This window comes from Ailuropoda melanoleuca, chromosome 16 (genome assembly GCF_002007445.2).
Source record: "Ailuropoda melanoleuca isolate Jingjing chromosome 16, ASM200744v2, whole genome shotgun sequence".
NCBI classification, from domain to species: Eukaryota; Metazoa; Chordata; class Mammalia; order Carnivora; family Ursidae; genus Ailuropoda; species Ailuropoda melanoleuca.
The window spans coordinates 34,900,212-34,927,815 of NC_048233.1; the positions used below are offsets into that span (position 1 = coordinate 34,900,212).

The following is a 27,604-nucleotide window of genomic DNA, read 5'->3' on the forward strand; positions in this document are numbered from 1 at the left end:
GGAATAAAAGCTGAGTTCTAATTGTAGCATACATTGAGGATTTATTGTCTCAACTTTTGAGATTGCTTAATCTCTTCCATAGAAATGTAGTCTTTCCTGCGTCACACAGAGTTTATACAGTACTTGTTATTCTTAAATCTCTTTTCTCTTGTTATGCTATTTGACTACTAACATTGAATTCATAATCTAAGGGATCTTCCTTCAGATGGCAATCAGGATGAATGATTGCTTGGCTGTCAGTGAGGTTAATGATGATATAATAAAACAGCAACATTAGCAGCAACAGACACTTGTTGAGTATTTATTAAGAGTCAGGCAAGAAAAGTTGAGTAAACTTCCCCTATCCCCCAGGACTGGCTGGGAAACTGTAGGGCAAGGATTTGAACCTGGGTTTGCATGACTCAGTGCTCAGAATGTTAACAGCTATGAAAAATTAATAAAATAAGTTCAAGAAATACAAAAGGTTAGAAATTTTTATAATTCAGGGAATATGAGAAATTCAAAAACTCTTTGGACATCTGTCAATTTATAGTCCCTTTATGAAAAATTAATATTAAAATTAAAGTTAACTTTTATAAAAACAGCTTTCTTTCCTTTGCAGAAAGATGGCTATCTATGAAACATTTTTTCCCCATGTTTTGGATAAGGAGTATGCAATCATTGTAGGATGGGGTTTCCAAAAGTTGCAATTTAATAACACGGCAAAAGAACCATTAAGGGTCTGACCTGGCTTCTAGGGATCAAACAATCCCTTTTGATATTTGTTTATTTGGATTTATGGCTTTGTTTGTTTTTGTTTTTCATTCTGACACTTCATAGTAAAATAAATAAAGTCTTCTCAACAGTTGAATAGACTAAACCTTTCACAGATACGTTAAACAATGATCAGCATACCCACTGAATACAATTGAAAGGGGACAGTTACTTACTCCATAAATCACTCATGCAAAAGGAAAATACTGTTTAGTCAGGTTTCCATTTTAAAGGAAAATGCCAACTTTCACTTCTGTGTATCCTTCTTTTACCTATGCATAATGGCAGGCAGGAATGAGATCATTGCTGGTACCTGCAAGTAAGTGACCATGGAAATTATACTGCTTTGTCGAAAAATATAAACTAAAATTCAGTGGCTTACTTCTGCATTTAGGACTGTATTTTAGCATAGTAAAGGGTGAATGGTCAAATTCAAGGGTACTGAACCCAGACCTCAAGGGGAACTTTCTCTGTAGAGTCTGGAGTAGTTGCACATATGCCTAAGTCAGGCCTTGCAATCTGCTTGACCAAAAAAACCATTCCCACATCCACTTCTGATTTGCAGAGTAGCCTCTGGAAAGTAATTATTCTCTCTGTGCTTTATTTTCCTCATCTGGTCAGTGAGGCTAATTGTACGTAGCACTAACCCCCATCACAGCAGGGTTTTGGGATTAATAAGGTGATATTCTCTGAGCATCATGGGTGTTGAAAAGTCACTGTCTGAGTTTAATAGCAGTGTAAGGGGTAGATGTGGGGAACACATTTTTCTTCTGTATACTTAGGTAATCAGCACTACTATTTCCTATGAAAAGACTACTACTCTCAGATTTCCTACATATGGACTCTGTGTTCTAGACCTACTAGTTTAGTTTTTATATAAAAGAATCTGAAACTAGCCATGGATAAAACATGTATCTAGTCTTTAATTGACTATAGAATTTTCTTTTTAAAACTTTATTCTGAATGAATTTTCAGAACAAGACCATAAGTCACATATTTTCTTGACTTAAAGAGCTGTATACATAAACTGTTTCAGGGTTGGCAAATATCTAGCATATGTGTTACCTGCTCCTCGTTCTGCACACATAGCAAACATTGCCGATTCATTAAAATCCTCTACTCTCTTTATAAAGACAGAACCTCAGACTTCTTCACAGCACAGTGTCCCAGGCAGCTGTGACCAATCAGAGGTGGGAATGAATTAAAGCCTCTGTCATTCCTAAGTCTGACTTTCTAAGATTTTTTTTTTTTTATTTACTTGACAGAGATAGAGACAGCCAGCGAGAGAGGGAACACAAGCAGGGGGGAGTGGGAGAGGAAGAAGCAGGCTCATAGCAGAGGAGCCTGATGTGGAGCTCGATCCCACAATGCCGGGATCACGCCCTGAGCTGAAGGCAGACGCTTAACCGCTGTGCCACCCAGGCGCCCCCTAAGTCTGACTTTCTAATTTACAGGTAAAGAATCCAAAGTCCAAACATTATATATATATATATGTACATATATACACATACATATATATATATGCACACACACATATATATATAAAATATTTTTTTTTATATTATGTTAGTCACCATACAGTACATCCCTGGTTTTTGATGTAAAGTTCGATGATTCATTAGTTGCATATAACACCCAGGGCACCATGCAATACATGCCCTCCTTACTACCCATCACCAGGCTATCCCATTCCCCCACCCCCTCCCCTCTGAAGCCCTGAGTTTGTTTCTCAGAGTTCATAGTCTCTCATGCTTCATTCCCCCTTCTGATTACCCCTCCTTTCTTTATCCCTTTCTTCTCCTATCGATCTTCCAAACATTATATATTTTTTTAACTGAAGTCATGCAACTTGTTATTTTGGGTGTCGTGTGAACTAAAACCCAGATGGACATGTTCCTATTCCAGTTTTATTCTGTGACACCAGGCTGTTCCTATAATTTTCAAGTCTGACTGAATTCATCATATTCTCTATAATCTTCATATTTCTCATTGATTGTCTTGTTCATTTCATCATTGGTGTAGTAATATTTATTGAGCAACTACTATGGCTGAGTTAGTATCTCTGCAGCCAAGCAACTTAGAGTTAAACAGAAAAAGCAAGTCATGTATAGAAATAGCCATGCACTCTAGTATTTGCCTTTACTCAACCTCTGAATGTTCTGGCTAAGGTCAAGAGTGATCTAAATGTCAAATTTAACAGATATATTTCAGTTCTTAATTTTTCACTTCACTTAACCATTTCATACTATCAGTCATTTCCTCTTGAATTTCTTATATTCCATTTTCTTGAATTTCTCGTTGTATTTCATTATAATACTCTCCTGATTTTTTTTTTTCTTCCCTATCTCTGGAGCTGCTCCCTTTTTAAACAGTGTGATTTTGTTTCCTTCTTCCAATTCCTTTGTGGTCAGTGTTCCTGGGATTCTGACCTCAGTTCCCTTTCTTCCCTCTTTGTGGAATTTTACCCACTTTTTTAACTGCAAACTGCAAACTGCAAACTTCACCTTGAACCTAAGTGTTCTCTCACCTTCATCCAGACCCTGGTACAGACTAGTATATTCACCTACTTGCTGGACATGTCTCTTGTGTTCCACAGGCATATAAATCTCAACTTCTCGAAAACTGAACGTATTTTCTTCAAATATGCTCCTCTTCACGTTTTCCTAGTTCAGTGAATGGTGTCACCACCCACTCAGTTGCTGAAGCAGAAATATAGGTGTTTCTCTTAACTCCCCATCCTTTTCTTCCTGCCCTCATCTTACGAGTGAGAAAATTCTGTCAGTCCTTATCTTTTAATAACTTTGCGTCTCCACCTCCTCCTCTCTGCAGCTGGCTTCTTAGTCAGGGCCTTGTCTTCCACCTGACTCATCACATAGCATCCTAACTGGTCTAATTTCATCTCCTGTGGCCCTATCAATCAAGTCTCCATGCTGCTGTCAGCTTCGTTTTAATAAAACACAAACTGCATGTCTGATACACAAGCCTGGGATCACTGAAAGCCCCTTGACACTCAGGATTACACATGAACCCTTTTCCCCTCCAGGATCTGCTTCCTACGTGCATTTACAGCTTTGTCCCTCATCAGTCTGATCCTGTCCATCAATTAACCCCTTAGTTTGGACTTCAGTTTCAGAGGATTTTGAGCTCCTTGAATGCATCGTGGTCTCTCTCACCTCATTATTCTTGTATATATTGTTTCTTCTACCTGAAATTCCCACTACTCTCTTGCCTTTGCTAAAATAACTCATCCATTGAATTTCAATTCTGATGCCATTTCCACAATGAAGCCTTCCTTGCTCCATAGTATACTTTTAAAAACAAGTTGTCAAATTTTCTGTATGGCATTGCAATTGTCGTCTTTTACCATTAGCTCTCTATCTCCATGCCTTTTACTACTCATAGGACAAATTGGTTGAATCAATTGTACCATGACTGGCCCTGTCCCCAGAGTCTACCCAATCCTGCCCTAGAGCTTCTGGACATACCCTTGGTACAGTTCCTCTGCAAGAGTTTGTCAGTGCTTTGGCAAGTGGTGAATAAAATTCAGTACTTTGATCCTGAAATCATCAGGGATTTTGAGATGAGACTAGGATATGTCTTGACTTTTCCTAGTGAAGGAAAAAGAAACAAGAGAATTATGGAATGACCTCATACTTATTTTAGAGAATCATTTTAATATCATCTATGCTAGGCATGTAAATTGTGTTTTTATCTTTGTGGTCAGCCCTTACTGTTCACTTTACCATGATATATGTCAGAATGATAGTATTTGACTCTTCAAGTCAAGAGCTCTTATCAGCAAAACTCCTTACTGTATCTTTGTGTTATGGGTTTATTGGGATGTACCAATTAATCAGTTCTCTTATTTGTAAACCATTTTAAAATTTATTTTTATAAACCATGCTCAATCTAGTTATCTGTCATCCCTGTGGTCTTCTGCCACATTTTATCTTTACACACATCTTAATTGCTTTATTTAGAAAATATGTATAGAAAATATATAGGGAGGAAATTGTAGCACTTATTTCTGAGTGACGGAATGGTCAGATGACATTGTTCCTTTAATTTTTAATGCTTTTCATATTTTATTTTTAAATTTTATTTAAATTCAATTGATTAATATATAGTGTGTTATTAGTTTCAGAGGTAGAGTTTAGTGATTCATCAGTTGCATATAACACCCAGTGCTCATTATGTCACGTGCCCTCCTTAATGTCCATCACCCAGTTACCCCATCTCCCCATCCCTCTCCCCTCCAGCAGCCCTCAGTTTGTTTCCTGTGATTAAGAATCTCTTATGGTTTGTCTTCCTCTCAAATTTTGTCTTATTTTATTTTTCCCTCCCTTCCCCTATGACCCACTATTTTGTTTCTTAAATTCCACATGTGAGTGAAATCATATGATAATTGTCTTTCTCTGATTGACTTTTTTTGCTTAATGCTTTTCATATATTAATGGTGAACTGTTTTTTTTAACCTTTATGGTTTAAAAACTTTTTAAAAGGGCAGAACAAAAAGCAATGAAATAAAGGGAACACACATTCATAGGAAACAATAGAATTTTATATTCAGGCCAGTCCCTTTCTCTTTGACTAATGACCCAAATTTCTATTTAAGAGAATGCCATTAATTTCTGTAACCAACAAAAGTTTATGAAGTGCCCAGGTTCACTAGGAGGAAAAGTACTGTGATTGAGGAGACAGAAAAACCCAACTCAGCTTTAGAAGGGAGGGAAAGTGGAAAGGAAGAGGAAGTGATAGTGGAACTTTATTTCAAAAGATAAGCAAGCACTGACTGCTGAAGAAGCTAAAGGAAGGTATTCAGGCATTGGAAACAGGTTTGCGCAGAACCACACAGACATCAAGAAGCTGGGGGTGCTCGGGATGGCTGGCGATTGCTATTTCTGCGACATGGAGAGGAAGAGAAAGTTGTATGCCATGTTGTTTCGCTGATCCATAAATTTTAAAAGGTCTTGGTAAAAGGAAATAAAAAGTTATTTTTCTTAGTTAGCTCTTCACATCTATATAATACCTGATTTCATTCACATTAATACACGTGGCAGTTTTTCCTTAGTCTCTATTTCCCGGGTATCAGGATTGTTTGATTTCTCTGTCGGTTTATTTGTATAACGCCCATTGGACAAATCTTGTTATATTTTTGTGTTGTCATAAATAGTTTTGTCTCCATCTGTGGTTTTAAAACACAGTCCTTGCATTTGATTCTTCCTGTCTCAGGCACCATTTGGGAGTATGATGCAGCCGTTAGCGAAGAGACTTTCCTAAATACCCTAAAGTAATAGTAAACTGCGCATTGTTACTTGTAATTCATGTTCTGTGGTTGAATATCTGGGGAACACTGACTCCGGAGTGCCCAAGAGCAGTTTGGGCAGGATGATGACGTTGACTTGTTATGCTCCACTTTGAACGCACTGTGTGCCAGGCACATCACCTTACGATTACAGCTCATTTCAACCAGAAGGCCTCTAAATAAATTCTGGTTTTGTTAATCAACAAAGGTATAATTATGTCATCATATGCTGTAGGCTTTTAAATCAATGATTCTGAAGCAGATTGTTCTTTGATATTTCCATCACTTTTCATGAGCTTGCATAGGGAATTTGGGTAGTTAAAAGTTGAGCACCCTGGGCAGACTTTTGATGCCTCCTGATGGCAGGATGTTTACAGTTTTTCTGAATGAGATTGACTATCTGGTGAGCACCCAATCTAATGAATAAATGTTGGAAGTCTGGAGGCTGTAAATGTTTCTTTTTCATGAGCCCCAGCTTTGACCAGCCCTCATCCATTCACACATGCTGAATTGTGTCATTTTGATGTGTATAATTCTCAAAGTGCTTGTGATTCTTAGAGTATATTCTGCTTCCCATAGCGTATTCTGCTTTTCGGAGGTTCTTTGTAGTGACCTCTGAGACCCTCTGTGGCTCATTGTGGCAGCTAATTCCCTTCCAGACGCCAGGGGCGGTGTGTACCAGCTTTAGCTGCCACAGTGGTTCCTAAGTTTGGCTGTGTGTTAGCATTGCTAGGGGGTTTAAAAGAAAGCTGATGCCTGTCCCCACACCAACTTAAGGCAGTCAGAATCTGTTGGGAAAGGGACCAGGCTATGGTGTGTCCTAAAATTCCCCCGGTGAATCTACTACGTAACCAAGATTGAGAATGAGCAGAGTGTGGATCAAGACTGAAGATAGGCAGGGTGTGCTCTCCTTTGGGCAATGCGGAATGGGGCTGAGGAGTCTGAGAATCCGTGTCTTGGGGAAGGAGGAAATGGAAGTACAGATAGACTCTCCTAAGGGAGTAGCAGTCTAGACAGAGAGGTAGAGTCAGGCATAAAGTCAACAGAATGGGGACTGGAGGGCTTGAAGAGAGAAACTCAGAGCAGGGGGGAGGTCATGGGGCCTGGAACAGCTGCTGTGTCATTCCCTGTACCCTTGAAGTTGTGTGCCTGAAGCAGGCAGAGCCACACTGTGAAGAGATTAGGATGGGGAAAAAAGGGACAACTCAGTTAAATGGACAACAAAAACTCCAAATTAGTAGAAATTTAATTTTCCTGTTTACTCTCTTCTGTTCTCATGTTGAATGCTGCTGATTTGCATGTGGGTTGTTGGACAAACCAAGGCCACTGAAAACCTCATTAAAGCAATGTTAAGTAAAAGGTTCTGTCTACCTTGTTTTCCTTGTACTGTGCATTCATACCTTGACTGTAACAATCAGGTATATTTTAGTAGGCTCAGATGCTGTTGTGTATCCAGAGGCATCCGTTAGGCCTGCTCTTCTGTCCATTTTCAGCACTGCTAGCACTCCCTTCCTCCAGCTCCAGGACCTGGATGAAAAGCTAACTATGCATGTAACCAGAGGGTCTGCTTTTCAGCACAGGAGCTGCTACCAGCCTCCCTTGTGCCTGCCTCTGGACATTGTTTGATTTTGTACCCTGGTGCCCATGTTTCTATCGAGTCACCTCCCTGGATTTGGTGATTGGATTTTTTTTCAAATGGCTGAGTAGCTCTAAATAGGCTTCAGATATCTGCTGAGCCTCAGATTTGGGATCCCAGTTCACATTCTGATTGCTCAGGCCCCCCTCCTGGCTTCTCATTGTTGGAACATGTACAGGCAGCCATCCTTAAGAAGTCCAGGGCTGTGTCCCCATCCCCTTCTGCCCTGTAACACACCTGTTCACAAGTAATGAGTGACTTCAATTAAGGATCCTATCAAGGTGTCTAAAAGTATATTTTTGAGTTTGAGTGAACCTAAACTTTGTGAGGAATATATGCATTTCTATCTATAAACTGAGCATTAATATGCACAATACTCAGTTTGGTTTGATTTCACTTTCCAGTTCTTCCTCACACATCTGGTTAAGAAGGTTGTGTTCCTCCAGAATGCAGAATTTCTCTCCCTTTCTCTTCAGATTCAGCAAGTATTTGCTCAACACCTACAGTGTCAAGTACTACCTTAAGTCCTTCTACCTGTGTTTATGTAATTTCTTGAAGCTATCAGGATTCCAGAAATGGTTTCTGATCTTCAGGGTTCTGGCTTCATATGTTATCAAACATTCTACAGTGTTTCCCACAAGCTGATTACTGCTTAGGACAGTGTGCAGTTCCAGTATATGCAAGGGATGGTCTCTTCAAGGGAGAGTCTATTTTTAATGAAAAAATAGGCCATTTGATAAAAATACCCAGTCTAACCATGACCTCTTCATTCAAGAGGAATTAAAAGTGAATAGCTTTGAGTTTCAAAGGAGTGCTTTTTTTGGTTGGACGTGGATGTGAATAATTTACCTGTTAACACTTGGCTGTTAATATAATGGCAGGAAGTTGATGTTTGACAGCAAAAATAATTCTAGTGTACGTAAGAACTTCTGAAAGGAGCCTGAAGAAAAAGAGAGCTTACAGAGCCTTGTGTTGAATCAACAAAATAAATCTCATTACAGATTAAGGTACAGGTATGGATTCATGGAAATGGAATTAAAATTTCAGAAGTACTGTGAAATCCCACAGTTTGAATTATAGAATATTAAGGTATGGCTAAATCAGTATTGACTTCTGAATTAGAGTATTGGTGAGAAGCCTCATCTCTATTTGATGAGGAACTATTTTGCATGTTGTGTTGTGTGTGTGAGTGTGTGTGTGTGTGTGTGTGTTTGGGAAAGTGGAGCAGTGTTACAGGAATTCTTTGTTAAATTCTAAAATAAAACCATAGAGATTTTTAAATGTTATATTAGATTCTGATGAGAGTTGTATATTTTGATGTAAAAGCAAGTCTGTCTTTAAATGTCAATCAGGAGTTTGGCTTCTGTGATGGTTTGTTTTACATGTCAGCCCGCCTGGCTATAGTCCCTAGCTGTTTAATCAAACACCAATCTAGATGTGGCTGTGAAGGTCTTTTGATATGTGGTTAACACCTAAAATCAGTTGACTTCAAGTAAAGGAGCTTGCTGTTGATCATGTGGGTAGACTCCATCCGACCATTTGAAAAGACTGAAGAGCAGAAGCAGGTTTACTGGAGAAAGAAAAAACATTCTTCCTAAAGACTGCAACATCAGCTCCTGCCCAAGAAATTCCAGCCTGCCAGCCTGCCCTGCAGAGCCCCCACAATTGCATCAACCAATTTCTTGAAAGAAATCTCTTTATGTATGTGTATGTGTCTGTCTGTCTGTCTATCTATTTATCTATCTGTCTATCATTTATCATTATCTCCTACTGGTTCTTTTTCTCTGGAGAACCCTGACTGATACAGTTTCCTAAATGGAAAGCATTTTGACGACGTCACATGGATAATAACCAGGAAGATGCTGGGATAAGAGAGTGGGGTCTGTTGTTCTGAGGCTCCTATTTCCATGATGCTTTACCAAGCCGACCTTCTTAAAAGGCTGTGCAGAGCTTTCCCTGACACAGCCGCTGCTCCCACTGGGCCTCCCTTGCTGTCTCATTGCCCTTGCTGCTCCCTTTCACGTGCGTGCTGCCTTCCGCCCTTTTTGCCTTTGTGAGTCTGTTGCCTTCTACTTTAAACATGTTTTTCTCTCCTCTGTCCCTCCTCTGTGAAGCCTGATGTTCTCCCTGCCCCCCCTTCACACCAGAAGACCTGGGGGCCTCTCATCTCTGCCTGTCCTCTCCCTTAGAGTGTTTTCCACATCAGGCTCTGTTGATTGGTTTGTGTGTCTTTTTTCATTTGCTAAATGGTAATCACCATGTCTTATCCATCTTTGTATTCCCAGCACCTAGTACAATTCCTGGCATAGAGGAGGTGTTCAATCAATATTGTTGAAAGACTGAATAAATAGCTCACCTCTCCTTCAGGTTAAGGTGCAGATGAGTGGGAGGTGTCTTAAGTGGCTATTCTTTCAGGGCTAGGTATGTTCCTTGGACCTAAGGCTCTTAAAGAGAAATCCCCAGGCTCATTTAATTCCTACCCAGGGCCTGTGCTCTCAGTATTTGATGGTGGGGGTGGAGTTGGTGGGGAAAATGATATATATGCCAAGCAGATTTAAGCTGATTCTGCAGAAACCTCTGGCATCATATGTTGGTGCCATGCCTGCTTCACAAACTCAGAGTTTGACTTTGGGCTGATTTATTTTAACTCTTCTAATTAACGTCTTGAGGGTCTACCTGTATTCATTAGCAAGGAGTCCAATCTCTCTTTTGAAGTTTTATCCACCCAATTGGTGTTAAATTTGGTGCCTTACCTGGTACCACGTGGGGTCACTGGGATCCGTTTTAAGCACCAGCCGTAGGAGCACTCCGCCCTCTGGTTCTTCTGCCTTACCTATTTCTTGCTGGCACACGGTGTCGCTGTTGAAGCTTGTACCTGCATAGTTGCTTATCCATCCAGCACGGGTGTCCTCCCTGTCCCAGACCATGCATTGGCCACGAAGGTGTCCCTTTCTCCCAAATGGCTGGGTTCAGAAGAGCTCCCATCGGTCATACTGAAATCAGCTCTCCTACCCATGCTGCTGAATGCGGATGCCCAAGTTGGCTGCTAGGTCACCCACTTTCTTCACAGTTTTGTTTGGAGAGGCCTCATCATTCTTCCTTACCACTGGGTCTGACATCAGGTCTTGCTGACAAGCCTCTGCACTCCTCCTCCTTGGGGACCAGCTCTGCATGTGAGGAGGCTTGGAGGACTTTGCGAGAGTCACAGAAGTTTATTATACTTTTCCCATTCCCCTTCCCCACTAATGTTCTTATCTTAACCCAGGGAGCTACTGGGAAATAACCCAAGTGATTCTTCATGCAACCGAGGAAACAACTGCTTTGAGGTGACTTTCTGCTTCACTCCTTGAAATAAATGAAGCAGATATAAATTTTTATGGGTCTTTCAAATGGCACTTGATTTAGTCTCTACCCTGTCAGGCGTTACGTGTGTAAAAATGGTAGTCCTTGCATTTGGTAAGGCTATATCATCACTTTTCCATTAAGAGATACCAAGAAGCATGATTAGGATAGAAGCAGATGTTAAAGATGTTAAAGATTCAATACCTTATGGAAGCAACTCAAGCCATCTAAATTCCAAATGTGAATTGTCCACCGTCTTTAAGACAGGGCTAAATTACATTGTAGACTCCGTGCCCTTCACTACATCATTAATTTTCAACTTTCTCTTTTATTATTCCTTTACATTGTTCCTGTTTGAGCCAGACTGTTTCGCTAATTGCAGTGCTCTCACACATGGGGGCTTGATCACACTTTGGGTGTCTTCTGTTGTTCCTCTGCTCCTCTTTGCGGCACCCTCCAATCCACGTTATGAATGCTGTATTGATTTTTTGCTATCCCAGTGTTTCTCCTGGAAAATGATAGTGATGGTGGGGCACCTGGGTGGCTCAGTTGGTTAAGCGTCTATTGATTTTGGTTCAAGTCATGGTCTCAGGGTTGTGAGATCGATCCCCACATGGGGCTCCCCACTGGGCATGGAGTCTGCTTAAGATCCTCTCTTTTCTTCTCCCTCTCTAAATAAATAAATAAATAGTTACATTAAAAAAAAATAACAGTAATAGCTACCATTTTTTTTTTAAGATTTTATTATTTTGAGAAAGAAATAGTGAGAGCATGGGGGGGGCGGAGAAGAGGCAAAGGGAGAGAAGAGGCAGACTCCCTGCTGAGCGGGGAGCCCTAGCCCTGAGCAGGGAGCTTGATGTGGGGCTCAGTCTCAGTCCCCTGGGATCACAACCTGAGCCAAAGCAGATGCTTAACCATCTGAGGCACCCAGGCACCCCAATAGCTATCATTTCTTAAGCCTCTTCTGTAATAATGATTGTTTTTGTCATTAAAAAATATGGAAATAGCATACTTACACAAAAGTACATAGGACACATATGTATAGCTTAATCATTGCATAGTGAATTGTTATAAAATGTTTTTAAGTGAACACCCATGTGATCCATGTTATCACCATTCACATTTAACACAAACACATTGCCAGCATCCCAGAAGCCCCGTGGCTGTCTTTCCTGATAATAAACCCCTCTATCCTGCCCTCCCTCTAAAGCAACCACTATCTCACTTTTATGTTCTTCACTCTTGCTTATAATACTTCCCCAGTTACTACAGCTTAGCTTTGCTCTCCCTGAGCTTCATATACTTGTAATCGTACAGTATGCTGTCTTTTTTGTCTGGCTTCTTTTATGTCATGGTTTCTGAGATCCATCCAGGCTTTGTATCAGAGTGGTTTGTTTTCATTGTTGAATAGTCTCTGTTGTATGATGAAGCCATGATATATTTATCTTTTCTTCTGTTGGTAGATGAATATTCAGGCTGTTTCCAGTTTGAGGCTATAACGATGCTGTAAACATCCCTGCACATCTCTCTTGGTGCCCCTGTGTACATCTGGGCCTCAAATTGTCTTTTGGGAAAGTTTCTAATTATAAATTTAATTTTGTGAATTGTTATAGATCTATTTTTTTAGTGCTTTTTATTCCTACGTACCTTTTGGTAATTCATAAATGTTTTTCTAGAGATTTGTTTTTATCTAAGTTTCTTAAAATGCACTCTTATTATCTGTTTAATCTCTGTGGCCTGTAGTGATGCTCCTTTTTCATTTCTGATATTGGCTGTTGGTGCCTTCTTTCTTGGAATTTTGATGGAGAGTAGTCAGTTTTAGGTGTTTTCACCTTTGTTTATCCTCTGTATTGTATGTTTCTGTTTTCCTAGTACTAGTTTATTTAAATTCTATTTAATTTTTTAATTATTTTTATCTTTTGAGTTGCTTTTGTTTTTTTTTCCCTCTACTTTGAGGAAGATTCTTAATTCCTTAGTTTATTTAGCATTTCTTCTTTTCAAATATGTTAAAATTAAAAGTTTAAGCATTGTTTTAGTTGTATCTCACAATATTTTCATTACCACCCAGTTAATATTTTCCCTCTCCCACTGAGATTTCGTTTTCACTCACCTGTGATTTGGACACGCGTCTCTTTGTTTCCAAAGATCTGGGGATTGACAAGTTATCTTTTTATTAATGATTTATAATGTAGTTACATTATGGTCAAAGACTATCCTCTGTAAGATTCAGTCATTTAAAAGCTTTTGAGACTTGCTTCGTGGCATTGTTTATGGTCGGTATTTCTAAATATTCCTGTTGCATTAAAAGAATGTGTATTCTGTAGTTGTGGTGTTAGTCATTTATGTATATCCATTAGCTAGAGTTGGTGCATTCTCTCATTCAAATCCTTTATGTCCTTTATGTCTTTACTGACTTTTTTGTCTGCTTGTTTCATTGGTTATTAAGAGAAATATGTTGATATCTCCTATTACCTGTGTGAACTTGTCTACTTTTTCTTACCCCTTTGTCAATTTATTATGAATTTCTATATTGTGAGAGCACATTGTATCTTCCTGATGAGCTGAACCTTTTGTCATTAGAAAGGTTCCCTCTTAAGTTGTAATAGTATGTTTTGCCTTTAAAATTTGATATAATCATAGTTATACCAGCTATATATTTTACATACATAATAGCTATGTATTTCTTTTTGTTATTGTTTGCATGCTATCTTTTTCAACTTAATTTTTTTTTTACTATCTTACTTTCAACCTTTAAGTAGCCTTAGTTTTAGATGTGTTTATTTTATAGAGTAGTATATATTTGAATTTTGACTTAGGAGGTATGAAAAATATCTTTATTCTATCCTCACACTTTTCCTCTGCTTTCTGCATTGTCTGTTTCCTCTGGGTGCCTCATTTTTGTTTAGTTTTGTGCTTTTTTTCCTTGTTAGAGATTTTTCTCAAGTATATGGTAATGTCCACTATCTGCTTATTTTTAAGAAGGGACAATAAGAAGATGATTAGAAAGTCTCTGTGCACAGACAAGCTTATGATAGGAACTTCTTGAGGAAGGGGGCTGTGGTTGATGAGCATTTAGCTATTTCACTGGAGACCTCAATTGTTAATAAGCTTTTTGGGGAGGGCAAGGCTGGTCTTTGAGATATTTTCAACCCAGACAAACGGCATTGTGGGTAATGTAACTCACAGATATATAATATAATATTACTATACATATTATATATGCATAATATATAGTGCAATATACATATATTAATTATAATATTTTATACAAACTTGTATTTTTACAGCTCCTATTTTATCTAAAGTGTCTAACTTTTTGCCTGAATTTCTCCAGATAGTCTATGTCCATCTTTGCTAGGTGGGGTGAAAGTCATTTCCTGGTTTTATTGGCTCAGGGAGGGTGCCTGGCAGTCTAACTACTCATCATGCAGGATTTCCAACTTCTGTTTTCAGTTCTGCCCTTCCCCTTTCTCACCTTCTGTTCTTGAGTTTTTGTTGAGGTTCACGGCAGAATTTAGCTCCGTCTTTAATGCACATCCCAGAAGGATTTAATCGTACAGAAAACATTAAAACCATGTTCATTGCCATTCCTTAATCTTCTTTGCAAAATTTCATTAAAATTTCTCATTTTCCGTCATCACTTTTTCTACTCCGCAGATTGATTCTTGTATTTCTAGACTGTACCTTCTGGAGAGGGGAAACCTGTCTTCTCACATGTAACCCTGCCTCTGGACTGCTGTGACGTGGGGCACCTAAAGAGGCTCCTAGGAAATAAGGTCTAGGTTAGAAGTCCCTGTTGAAGCACGGACATCTGGTTCAAGGACAATAGGCAGGTGTTGAAATGGAAGGAATTATTATGAATAAAGCACAACAGACTTTATTCCTAGCCCCATCTGAATCCAAAGGAATGAGGCTATTCTACATGAGCAAGTAAAAGTTAAAAGAGGCATTTCTCCATCATCTCTGTGGGCAATTGAGGTTGTAAGGAATCAGCAGTACCGTGGATATTGGCGTCTAATGGCACAGGCATAGTGTAGTAACGTGCGTGTACTGGTGATTGATCTCAGAATTGGTGAAAGTGACCTAGGTCGCCATGAGAGAACTGCAACAATATCTTCTTTGTCATTGGCACAGACATCAGGATCTTTGGGCCTTGGCACACACTGACATCATAAGTAGCAGTAAGAGAGACTTTGGTGGGCATCAGTAGAAGAGAGGATATCTTGGGAACTATCTTGGGCAGTATTAACTTTAAAATAGCACCGTGGTAGCTGAAAGTACTAGTTTCAACACCACAAATTAAACTTTCTGAAAACTCATTGTATTTTTTGGGAGGACCTTGATAGGCCTGAAAATGCTCACAAGGTCGGTGGAAGTTTGGCTTTATTACCTTTTATTTTTTTTTCATACCATAGGCTGGTGTGGTATAGCTTGTGAAGCACACATTGCAAAGCAGAGCATGAAATTCTTTATTGTTAAAATCAAATGAAGCTATATAATTAGAAAAATTGCAAGCAAATTTATGGAGCAATAAGAATCATGTCATTTCTAATTTGAAGGGCATTTGATAATACTTAGGCATCGTTAGGATAAAGAAATGCCCTGTGGGCTTGGCTCTTACACAGAGGGTCTAAGTGCGGAGCTGGCCGTGGGTGAAAGGTGTGTGCTCTTTAGCATCCTGAGAGAACTGGACACCTGGGAAGTTTTTGAGTCCTAAACCTGCTACCCCAAGTCACTCCTATCTTTGGCAAGCTCAATTCCAGGGCTCCCCTCCCAAGCTCCGTGAAACTCTCTCCAGCTCTTTATTTTACACTAAGTGATGTCGGTTTCATCTGATCTTTTTGTTACCTTCTGCTGACACTTCATAGCAGCCCTGTAAAAATCTTTGGTATGTTGGAAGTGCAGCCTCCACTTTCTCTAAGCTACACTTCATCTATCTTTATTTTGTCTTTTGTCAGCACTGTTTATTTCAAAATAAGGTTCCTTTTAGACCAGCAAGCTAAGAGATGTAAACTTTTTATCTATTAAACACACAGCTACTTCCCCATTTATTGTCACTTGTTTGACACTCTCCTAGTGTGCCCCGCATCTCATGAAATGGAGACACATTCTAACAGATTGGTTTTATCTAGAGCACGTAAGCTCATTTTTTAACTGGTGCCATTTGGAACCTCAGCACCCTTATGAATTTTGTACATGTGAATAGTACACTGAGATTTAAACAAGTCTCCCTGTTGTCTTAGGCAGTGGGGTAAAGAGTGGGCACAATGCATTTAGCCTTGTTCTTCTTAGGAGTCATTTGAAAATGAGCGTTAGTTTATCAGCCACGCCAATTTTTTTTTTCTTTTATAGCCAATTTAATGGCATCCCTCTCTCAAAGGATTTACAAGATTCTTGTATTGTTAAAATTGAACTAAATGTTCAAAAGCACATTTTTAGGCTGTAACATTTTTTCCTTGGCAAATGGTTACAACTTTTTTCGTTGCGATGAGTGGCAACTCATTTAAGTGAGCGTAGAACAAAGATGGGAGGAACTAATTATTACAAATTAACAGGACATGTCTCATGGAATCTGAAGTACAGGAAGCTGGTCGCCAGAAAATGGTGGAATTAGACCCCCACCTGTTTTCTGTTATCTTTCTTCTTTTGCCTTTGTGTGAGCCAATGTACCTCTATCTTTTGTCTGTCTCAATACCCCCTTCTCTCTTGCTGCAGACTTGAGTTCCCCAGTGCACGGGACAGAATGTGGACACATTCCATTTTTTTTCATCCAACCTTGTGGATAAAGATTTCCTGCTTTTTTTTGAATCTTGGTTCTCAATTACCAGAAAAGGAAAAAAAAAAAAATAGGCCACTGGCGGAGTTGGATTTTATTGTATACATGTCCGTAAGCTTACCCCTGGAACCCTGATCGGGGAAAGGTGGTTGTAAGACAGAGGAAATTATTAGACAAGAAATACTAGATGATAACGTAGGAAGTGACCACTTAGCTCTGAGGTGCTATTTCCTTTCCCTTGGAAAGCTATGAGTTTATAAGTATCAGGCCCGTGGTCTAGCATATAGTGAGACATCAGTAATTATTTGTTTAGTGAGTAAATGAAAAGAAATAAGGTAGATGCTTATCTAATATAAATTCACATGCTGCAAGAAGGGTTCTTGGTTGGGAAAATAAGCCCCTTTCCCCTTCCTATAAGTAGAGTCTAAAATGTCTTCAGCAAGAATAGGGAATAAGTGATTGGGAAATAGTGTTGGGTAGCCAGCCATGGGGAGAAGAATGAGAGGTGATTGAATTCACAACCAAAAGGAGGAGGAGGAGAAAGAAAAGGAGAAAGGGAGGGGGAGGGGAAGGAGAAGAGAAGGAAAAGAATAATTATCATACTACCACAAAGCAATTATGCTTTGAATTTGAAAATTTTGTAGGGAGTAGAAAGACAGTCTCATTTTTCGTGTTTCTTTATTTTATTGCACACAGTGGAAAAATTATAGTTTCTGCCAAAAGTTAATTATTGTATTTATGTCCCAGTGTTTTTGTTCTATTATTTCTTATCTGTTTTGACCTTCTAACAGCCCTGAACACTTACTTTCATTGAAAAACATCCATTAAAATTGAACTTGCTTTTTGTTCTTCTTTGAGCAGCATCAGAATCTTAGCAGAATTTGTAAGTTATTTTATGTCTCCCTAATTAGTTTGGAAGGAGCATCATTATGTACGATAAATTAATTAATGCCATTCTGGCTCAGCTCACAATTCACTTTACAATTCAGATATATTTTGTCTGAATAGTTATAAACACATTGAATGTTATTTAACATTAAAATGTGATCAAGTTAGATATAAAATTAATTTTAAATAATTTGTGGCTTTCTGGATTCTTGTGGGGATTTATTGGGGCTCTCTTAGCAAAAAGTTTAGGATTTTACATTTTTATTTTTTCTCTTGTTTTTGCAGTGACTTTAGTAAAAAGATACATGAAGTGCCTTGGCTGTGTTTAATTCATTAGAAATAGAAGGTAGGCCCATTTTGGGCATCCACTCTAATTGCATATTCCTGGAATATTTGTGAAGGTGAGAAATAAAGTGAAGTAAGATAGAAACTTGGGGTATAACTACAAAAATGCTGTAACTTTAAAATTAGTTTTGAGACGATATTATTTTATAGCCTGGTAAACTTCTAAATTTTGACTTCAAAGAACAAGCAACAAATGTAGTTTGGCAGTATCCATTTGAAGGGCAGCAAATTTGAAATAAATTTGCTTTCTTTTTTCACATGAATAAAAGAAATGTATTTTACTATATAGCTCTTATATTTTTGGTGCCAGCAAATTGGTGCACAGAGTTATGTATTGATATCTAGTCTCATTTAAAAGGAATCTTTTATTTTTTTTACTTACTAGTTTTTGCCATCTTTCTGTTAATTTTTTATTGCGGTATAATTAATATATAGCATTATATTAGTGTCAGGTGTACAGCATAATGATTTGATTATTTGTATATACTGCAAAATGTGACCACAATAAGCTTAGTTAACATCTATCACCATACATAGTTATAATTTTTTTTTCTTGTGATGAGAATTTCTAAGATTTACACTCTTGGAGTGCCTGGGTGCCCAGACAGTTTAGCATCTGCCTTCTGCTCAGGTCATGATCCCAGGGTCACTTGTTGGGGTTAGGGTCCCAGCTCAGTGGAGGGTCTGCTTCTCCCTCCTCCCACCACTTGTGGTCTCTCGCTTTCTCAAATGAATAAATAAAATCTTAAAAAAAGAAATAACAACAAAACTACACTCTTAGCAACTTTCAGATATCCAATACAGTATTATTAAGTATAGTTACCATACTGTATGTTACAACCCCATAACTTACTTATTTTTTATTATTTTTTAATTTTAATTCCGGCATAATTAAAATAGATTGTTACATTAGTTTCAGGTATACAATATAGTGATTCAGGAATTCTATACATTACTCAGTGCTTATCACGATAAGTGTACTCTTTAATCCCTATCACCTGTTTCACGCATCCCCTCCACCCATCTCCCCTCTGGTAACCATCAGTCTGTTCTGTATATTTAAGAGTCTTTTATCTGGTTTGTCTCTTTTTTCTTTGCTCATTTGTTTTGTTTCTTAAATTCCACATATGAGTGAAATCATATGGTGTTTTTCTTTCTTTGATTTATTTCACTTAACATTATAGTCTCTAGATCCATCAATGTTGTCATAAATGGCAAGATTTCATTCTTTGTCATGGCTGAGTAATATTCCATGTCTTCTTTGTCCATTCATCTATGGATGGTCACTTGGGCTGCTTCCTCAATTTGGCCATTGTAAATAATGTTGCATTAAACATATCAGTAAATTCTGTGGATAAATGCCCAGAGTGGAATTACTGGATCATATGATAGTCTATTTTTAATTTAAAAGGATTCTTTTAAATAATAGGATTCTGTAGATACCATGAGAGATTTTACAATATTTAACTTTTTTCATTATTAGTCAACTAAATTACATTCAGATTAATTTACAACATGTAATTGCAGAAAGCCAAGGATGTATTTTCATTTTGATTTGATTATATTCTTGCCTCTAGCTTTTTATTCTATAAGAGGTAATAAAAATGATACAATGATATTCTGTTCCTTGTTAGAACATCATAATTACATGCCCTACACATCTTTGATATTTGTTTTTAGTTATCTTATATTGCAGATTCTTTATCTTTTATCCTTTTGTCCTCTTCCTGGTTTGGCCCTGATATCAGATGAGCTAAGTAATTTTGCATGAATCAATTGACTACTTAATTCATTTAAATTTTATTACATCCTTATATCATAGTATAAGCTGGGCAAAAAGTTTACCTGCTTGGCCAAATGAAACATGTTCTTTATCCTTGATGAGCTAAGTCTTGTGGGAGAGAGGGGCAATGTGAGAAAATCATTAAAATACTTGAGGAAGATGATTTAATACTGAAGTATATTCAAAGTGTTATGGTAATTCCAGGGAAGGGATGGCTTTCAGAGATAATGGCAGGAGATTTCTCAGTGGCTAGGTTGAGTTAGTAATCTCAGGGCAGAAGAAAGGGGATGGCATTCCAAACAAAGAACATTGCACATAAAGATACTAAAGTTAAAAAAAAAAGAAAAAAGGATACTAAGGTGCATTATAGATAGTGGGGTGTTTGGTGAGATTGATTTCATGGCGGTGGATAGCCTAATAAAAGGAGGTTGTGACATGAAGGGAGAGGTGTCTGAATGAAAGGATGGCTTGGCAGAGAGTGGACAGTCTTTCTATCCATGCTCTACTCTGTGATAGTGGGAACCACTGTACTATTTTAGAAAGTGGGAGCCAGTAGACTAGAGCTCTGCCATGTTTTACATGCCTATTATGAAATTGTTGTGCTAGAAGCTTTACATTCTTATTTCAAAAATGTAATAATCTTAATCCCCAGGAAACCCATGTGAGAAATAGTTATTTTTATCCCCACTCTACAGATAAGGGAATGAGTTGATCATTTTTCCCAGGTCATAAAGTGGGCAGTAGTTTGCAAACCCAGGACTTTCTGGTTCTAGGACCCTGCTCTTTGGTATGATGTATTCCTTCCCCAGGGGTCACTATAGTGGCAATACAGAGTCTGAAATAAGAGGAAGATAGTCACAGAGAAATAGGCGGCCATTGCTTTAATTTAGATTAGAGAGGTTTATGAACAGGATTAAGACATTGGTAGTAATGATGACAGAATAACAACATAGATTTGAGAGCCTTTCAGAAGTATAATCTTAGTGATTAATCAAATGTTAGGAGTAAAGGAAGGGGAGGAATTGCTGATAAATTCAGGTTTCTGTATCTAGTACAGATGAGTTTCACCGAATGGGCTGAAGCAAAGCAGGGTATGAAAGGAATGGTTGATGTATGGTGAATGTATTCACAGGGAGGGTGAGTTTGTTCAATGAAAACTCCATCTGCAGTCTTCTTTTATATGTCTTCCTTATAAAAATTAGAAGGTATATATGGCTGAAGTTCAGAAATTTGAGGTGGTATTTTTATCTGTAAGTATTGTTAGGTCCAGATATGATTTTAATTATTCCAGGCTACTTCTAATAATTGTCTGCTGGATTTTGACATTCCAGTGCATCTTGCTTCATAGGTTCATACCTTAGCTCTTGCCTGGAAGGTTCATACACATGTATTGAGTTCCATCAAAGCTTTTCAATAAGCAAGAACTAAGAATTTTGAGCAAAAATACTAAAATGTGTTTATTTAGATAATAGTTCACTAAGTGACTAGATTGAAGGCTGTTAATCATTTCATTACAAACACAAAAAGATTGAGAGAAGGTTAATATAATAAATCTAGGTTTAATTCCTGGTGCCTTATAGTGACAAATGTTTTCCTCAATGTCGCAAGAATACTTAGAATTTTTGCTTCAGTTTCATTGTGTTTAATGCAGGACTGTACTCCTGTAAGTCAACTCCTTATCCATGATTTACTTGTGTATGAAGCCCCTAATCTTGTTTATGTTGCCCAAACATGGCTGGGAGAGACAGCTGTGACATTATGAATCCAGCTGGCCACAGATGGATCTTCAGTGAAGCATGAATCCATATTGGTTTGGTGATCTATGTTTACTGCTTCCTGTTAAACTTTCAGAGACTCAACTCCTAAATCACCTGGCGTTGACTACATCCATGTACATATAAGTAATAGACTGGAGTGAACTGGAACTTTTGTTGCTAGTGATCAAGACTGTCACCTATAAGATCAATTTACTAGATTATAGCTTTATTGACTAGCCCACCTTAGAATCTGATTAGTTTATGCCCATTTAGCACATAGTTTTCACTAGGTGCGATAGTCTTGATAGCTTTTCAGGCTGTTTTGATAATTATGAACATTTCCAAGATCCTGTATATTAAAGTTTCCACACATCTGTTTTGGATTTGACAGTTAAACTTGAGATGTCAAGAAAAAAATAAAAACTGAAGTTACAGCCTGTAAAGAAATTCATTTAGATTTTTAAAGAAAATATCAATGATTGATATTTTCCTGGAAGGCTGATAGAACTGTAGGATTTTCTAGATCTATGCACGGGGGAAATAGCTAGCTAAAGTATAAAACAAACAAAAATGTATGAATAGTTGAAATAATTAGCTGAAACTCCAAGCAAAGCTAAAACGTTAATGGTGCCTCCTAGCAAATAACATTTAATTCTGAATCACTCCCCAAAATATTGGGTATGAAACTTCACAACTTAGCTTTTGTAGAGAGCAATGTGATATTCAAACTGGGTAACATTGCTGATATAAAGTATGCACGCTCTGTCCTTTACAACCTGAGCAGGAAATACTGTTACTGTTAATGGGTATGCAAATCAATGAACTAGTATTTGCAAATTTTTGTGACAGGTTGCATATTTGTAATTCTCTAATGTTTGTCTAAAGCAGCAAAAATTAGAATACCTACTACCTTTTATATATCACTCTTCACTTTTATACATACTAGTTTTTTCATAAATTGTCTGTGCTATCTCATCTTCACTGTTACCATAGCATTCAGTACTCACCACATACTTGCAGTTCAAATCTTCCTTTACTGCTGTTTCTAAGGTTTAATATACATAGATCTACTCATACCATATAGAAACAAATATGAATAACTTGGTTTGCTTCGTTAATTCACACATTAAGCAAATGTTTGTTGATCACATACTAGATGCAGGCAGTGCTCTAAGTGCTGAGGAATCAGCAGTGAAAAGAATGGCCAAAATAACTCCCTGTCCTCCTGGAGCTTATTATCTAGTTTTAGACATTGTTTTTCACTTGATTTTCAGTGGTATGGCCCTGTTTCTTGACATCCTAGTAATTTTTCAGTGAACAATGTTTGTTATGTATAAAATGTGTAGAGGACCTATATGATATTTTATTCTTCCCGAAAACATTCACTCTTTCCTCTGTTAGATGGAAGGAATAGAAGTTGATCACCTTAATGCAGTCCTGGAATGGAGTGGGTAAGGACTGAGTCACTTTCAGTAAGCACCCATTCATCTCTGGTTTTCTCTAGCCTCCCATTGCTCCATATATTCTCTTGGGCCATTCCTTCTGGCAGGTCTGAAACACAATAGTCTCCTCAACGTGGTGAGATTGTCAAACCTCTGCTATGCTTCTCAAAGACTTTCTTCTTAGTCTCTAAGCCTCCCCCCTGAACAAATTCATAATTTGGAAAATGTCTTGAAAGTAAACCCAGCTGTTTGTCATGCTTCCTTCTGGGCCCCTCCAAGATGAGGATCTTGGCTCCTTAAGTTCCTAATGTTTGTCTCTCCAGCTCACTGAGACTGCTCCTTGCCCAGGCAAAGCCCAGATTCTCATCCTCTTACCTTGGATGCAGAATCAGCAAATGTCCCCAGAGAAAATATAGCTAACCTTTCCACAATTCTCTCCAATCTGGTATCTTGGTTTTTCTAGTTCTCATTGTTTAATCAGCTCTCAGGTTGTTTTAAGCAGATTTTGGGGGGCAATTTTAATATTTTATTTATATTTTTAGTTGTTCTTGGCTGGATCATTAATCTTTTGCAACCTTATCCCTGTTTTTAGGTACTGAAATTAGAGAATGTTGTCTTCTCTTACACATACCTATGTTACCACAAGGAAGGTACCCTGAAATTTCCACCCTAGCTCAATGTATTCTAGAACGAATTGCAAAGCAGGCAGGTAGGGATGTGTCATTAAACACATCCTTCAAAATAAGTGTCATTGAAAGAGCTGGACAGTTATGAGAGCTAATAGTCTAAAGTATGCTGAGTTCACTGCCCAAGACTGTTCAGCAGTAGTGATACTGAAGGGAATAAGAGCAAGCTGTCCAAGTTAACTTGGGAGCTTTCACATGGAGGCTGCTTAGATGGTGAACTCAGTGGGGGTCCAAGACTTGAGGGTAACTCTGAGGAGATGCAGCTTCTTTGCATGCTACTTTTGACTTCTGCTATAATTATCCTCAAAGGAAATAAATCTCAGTCTTCATCATCATCTACTAAAATACTGGGGAATGGAGCAGCTATTCTTTGTGTTTTTTATATCTCACTAACTTTGTAGGAAGAAGATATAACATAGTGGTTAAGCGTCTGGATTTGGGAGTCAATCAAATTTAGATTCAAACCTTGTCCATTTACTAGATGCTTGACCTTGAGAAAGTTGCAAAAACTCTCCAAAGCCTCAATTCCATATCTGTGAAGCAGGAATAATAATGATTTTCATTGCGCTGGCATGGAAGCTGTTGGAGACACTGTATTTAAAGTGCTTATAATGATCTCTGGAATATTGTAAGCCAGCACTTAATGGTAGCTATAATTATTTTGGTTATTATGGAAACCTATGGAATAGAGACTCAGAATTTTGAGGTGAGATCTTAAGATTTTTATAAAGATCTAAGGTAGGTGAATGAAGCATGTGAAAAAAAAGTGCTTTTAAGAGTTCATAAGTTTATTTTTGTTGTTAAGTAGAACTACTTAAATATTTGTTTGTTTTATGAATAACAAAACTATAAGAAAGATCTCCAGGAAAACAACAACAACAACAACAACTGAATTGGAGATGATTTACCTCCCAATGACTTCAAAAAAGTATTTCTTCATAGTTTCACTAAATAACAAATGTATCATTTTCTACTGTATTTTGTTTTAAAGTTAAGCTAAGAAGAATCAAGGTTAACTAATATTCTAGATTATACAGGGGTTATCATGTTTGAGAAAAGGAACAAAATTTAAAGTAAAAAAAATCTGAGTGAAAGAAAAACTTAGAGAGGGAGAGAAAGAGAGAGAGAGAGAGAAATTTGATTCCTAATTACCATTCATTAATTCTGTGGTATTGATTGGGCAAGTTAAGTGATCTCCCTGTATCCCAGTTTTCCTGGAGAAATTGTACAATGGGAAAATAATCCTTAGATTTTCTTGAATGTCAAATGAGGAGAAGGGAATGAAAATTACGTGCAATAAAGCATAGTCTTGTTACTTATATTTAGTGATCAGTTGTGCCTTTGACCCTCTCTTTGGGCCATGAAGAACTTGAATTGGTGTTACCGGAAGCAGAAGAATTTGTGACACAAAAAGAGATGAAATCAAATCTGGTTATTGTTAGTTAAGTAGTGATTTAAACCACATATATTGGAATCAAAATTTGCATTTCTTTATCATGTGGAAATTTTCTCAAATGGACATTTTTGGACCATCGTTATATTACATCCAAAGCCTCGTCCCAGTACCTCTTCAGTAGTTCTGAGTCAACAGAACTGAAGGAAAAGTGAGCTTTTCTCCTCCCTTTCAAGTTACTCCAATTCAGGGATTGTTTCCACTCTCTGCATACCTGAGTGAGCATGAAATGATGCTTTTACTGAGTATTTCTGTTTGATTTTTCAAAAACGGTTGTCAGTCTTACAGCTTGAAAATGAAATGCACATGGTAATTGGTATAGCCACAGTCAGTCTTCAGTCTTCAGATCTAATTGGAACTGACCCAGACACCCTCAGAAGTCTTCCCAGCCTTTCAGATCTGTAAGCATATGTGATGAGACAAAAGCAGGAGAGCTTGTTGAAAGGGAGGGAAGTCCCTTTGCGTGTTGCTGAACCAGAACGCTTTGATACGGCTCTCTCAGTCTGGGCAATGTCTTGTGTGTTTGTCTCCACAGAGCATATATCATTACAGACTATATGGGCATCCGAAATGAAAGTTTCATGAAATTAGCTGCAGTAGGGACCTGGATGGGGGACTTTGTCACAGCCTGGATGGTAAGAAATTTTAACTTCACCCATTTCAAACATTCAATGGAGGAAAACGTTCATGATGTTGGATAGACACTGCTTTTGTTAGGTTTAGAGCAAAAGAGTTACTTCTGTCTTGAGTAGAATAAATTCATGAGTACAGATAAATTTAGAGATTATATGCAATATCTGTTTACCTTAGGGGAAAAAATTAATGCAACTATAATATTAATGATGGCTGTCCACCAGGAAATATTTATTTATAACATATATACCTATCTATCTATCTGTATATGTATGAACATACAAACATACACACATTCATAACATTATTAGAAACTTCCTTGTGAAGTTCTAAATAATTTTGTGAAGATTGTTGTTTTTGACATGTGCAATTTTCAGGTAAGGAATGTTGTTTGGCCTGTCTCAGGAGACCATATGAAATATTTTTAATGACTGTTTCTATTTAAAAAAATTTTTTTGGGGCGCCTGGGTGGCACAGCGGTTAAGCGTGTGCCTTCGGCTCAGGGCGTGATCCCGACGTTATGGGATCGAGCCCCACGTCAGGCTCCTCTTCTATGAGCCTGCTTCTCCCTCTCCCACTCCCCCTGCTTGTGTTCTTTCTCTCGCTGGCTGTCTCTATCTCTGTCAAATAAATAAATAAATAAATCTTAAAAAAAAAATTTTTTTTTTCACAACACATCTTATACCATTTTATTACTATTACTTACTTTTATTTTTATTTAATTTTTTTTATTTGAGTATAGTTGATGCTATAGTTTCAGGTGTACAACATAATGAATCAGCATGTCTGTATGTTATGCTGTGTCCACCAGAAGTGGTGGGCGTTTAACGTTAGGGCTCCTAAAGTAGTTTTCTACATTTATTTTCCTCATTGAACCTACAAAATGAATGTTGCATTATTAGTATTTATTATTATTATAAGCCTACAACAAATAGACAAACCATATTTCATGCTGAGTTCATCTGTCAAGAGAGTAACTTCTTTTTTCATTTTTTGTTTTCATTAAAACTTTTTTTGGGGGACCCTGGGGGCGCCTGAGTGGCTCAGTTCGTTAAGCGTCTGCCTTCGGCTCAGGTCATGATCCCAGGGTCCTGGGATTGAGTCCTGCATCGGGCTCCCTGCTCAGTGGGGAGCCTGCTTCTCCTCTGCCTGCCACTCCCCCTGCTTGTGCTCTCTCTCTCCCTCTCTCTCTCTCTCTCTGTCAAATAAGTAAAATCTTAAAAAAATTTTTTTTGTTTTATTCAGGTATAGTTAACATACAGTGTTATATTAGTTTCAGGCATATGATATAGTGATTCCACAATTTTATACATTTCTCAGTGTTCATCAAGATAAGTGTACTCTTAATCTTCTTTGTGTGTTTCACCCATCCCCTACCCACTTCCCCTCTGGCAGCCACGAATTTGTTCTCTGTATTTAAGAGTCTGTTTTTTTGTCTCTTTTGTTTGTTTGCTTTTGTTTGTTTGTTTTGTTTCAAGTTTTTATTTAAATTCTAGTTAGGTAACATATAGTGTAATATTAGTTTCAGGAGTAGACTTTAGTGGTACATCACTTAGATATAACACCCAGTGCTCATCACAATTGCCCTCCTTAATATCCATCACCCATTTAGCCCATCCCCTCACCCACATCCCCTCCATCAATCCTCAGTTTGTTCTCTGTATTTAAGAGTCTGGGTTTTTATCTCTTTTTGTTTGTTTGTTTTGTTTTTTAAATTATACATATGAGTGAAATCATATGGTATTTGTCTTTCTCTGTCTCACTTATTTTGCTTAGCATTATATCCTCTAGGTCCATCCATATTT

At 37.8% G+C, this 27,604-nt stretch overlaps 1 protein-coding gene across 9 annotated transcripts in view; it reads left to right on the top strand.

Moving 5' to 3' along the window:
* TMEM117 (transmembrane protein 117) overlaps positions 1 to 27,604 on the top strand; it is a 484,559-nt gene that overhangs the window by 220,365 nt on the left and 236,590 nt on the right. For 8 of the 9 annotated variants that reach the window (XM_034644989.1, XM_034644994.1, XM_034644993.1 and 5 more), the window contains one exon: positions 25,702 to 25,801. The exons of the other annotated variant lie outside the window; for it this stretch is intronic. In XM_034644989.1, the coding sequence (XP_034500880.1) occupies positions 25,702 to 25,801 (100 nt within the window). The remainder of the gene's footprint in view (positions 1 to 25,701; positions 25,802 to 27,604) is intronic. 9 annotated transcript variants of the gene reach the window in all.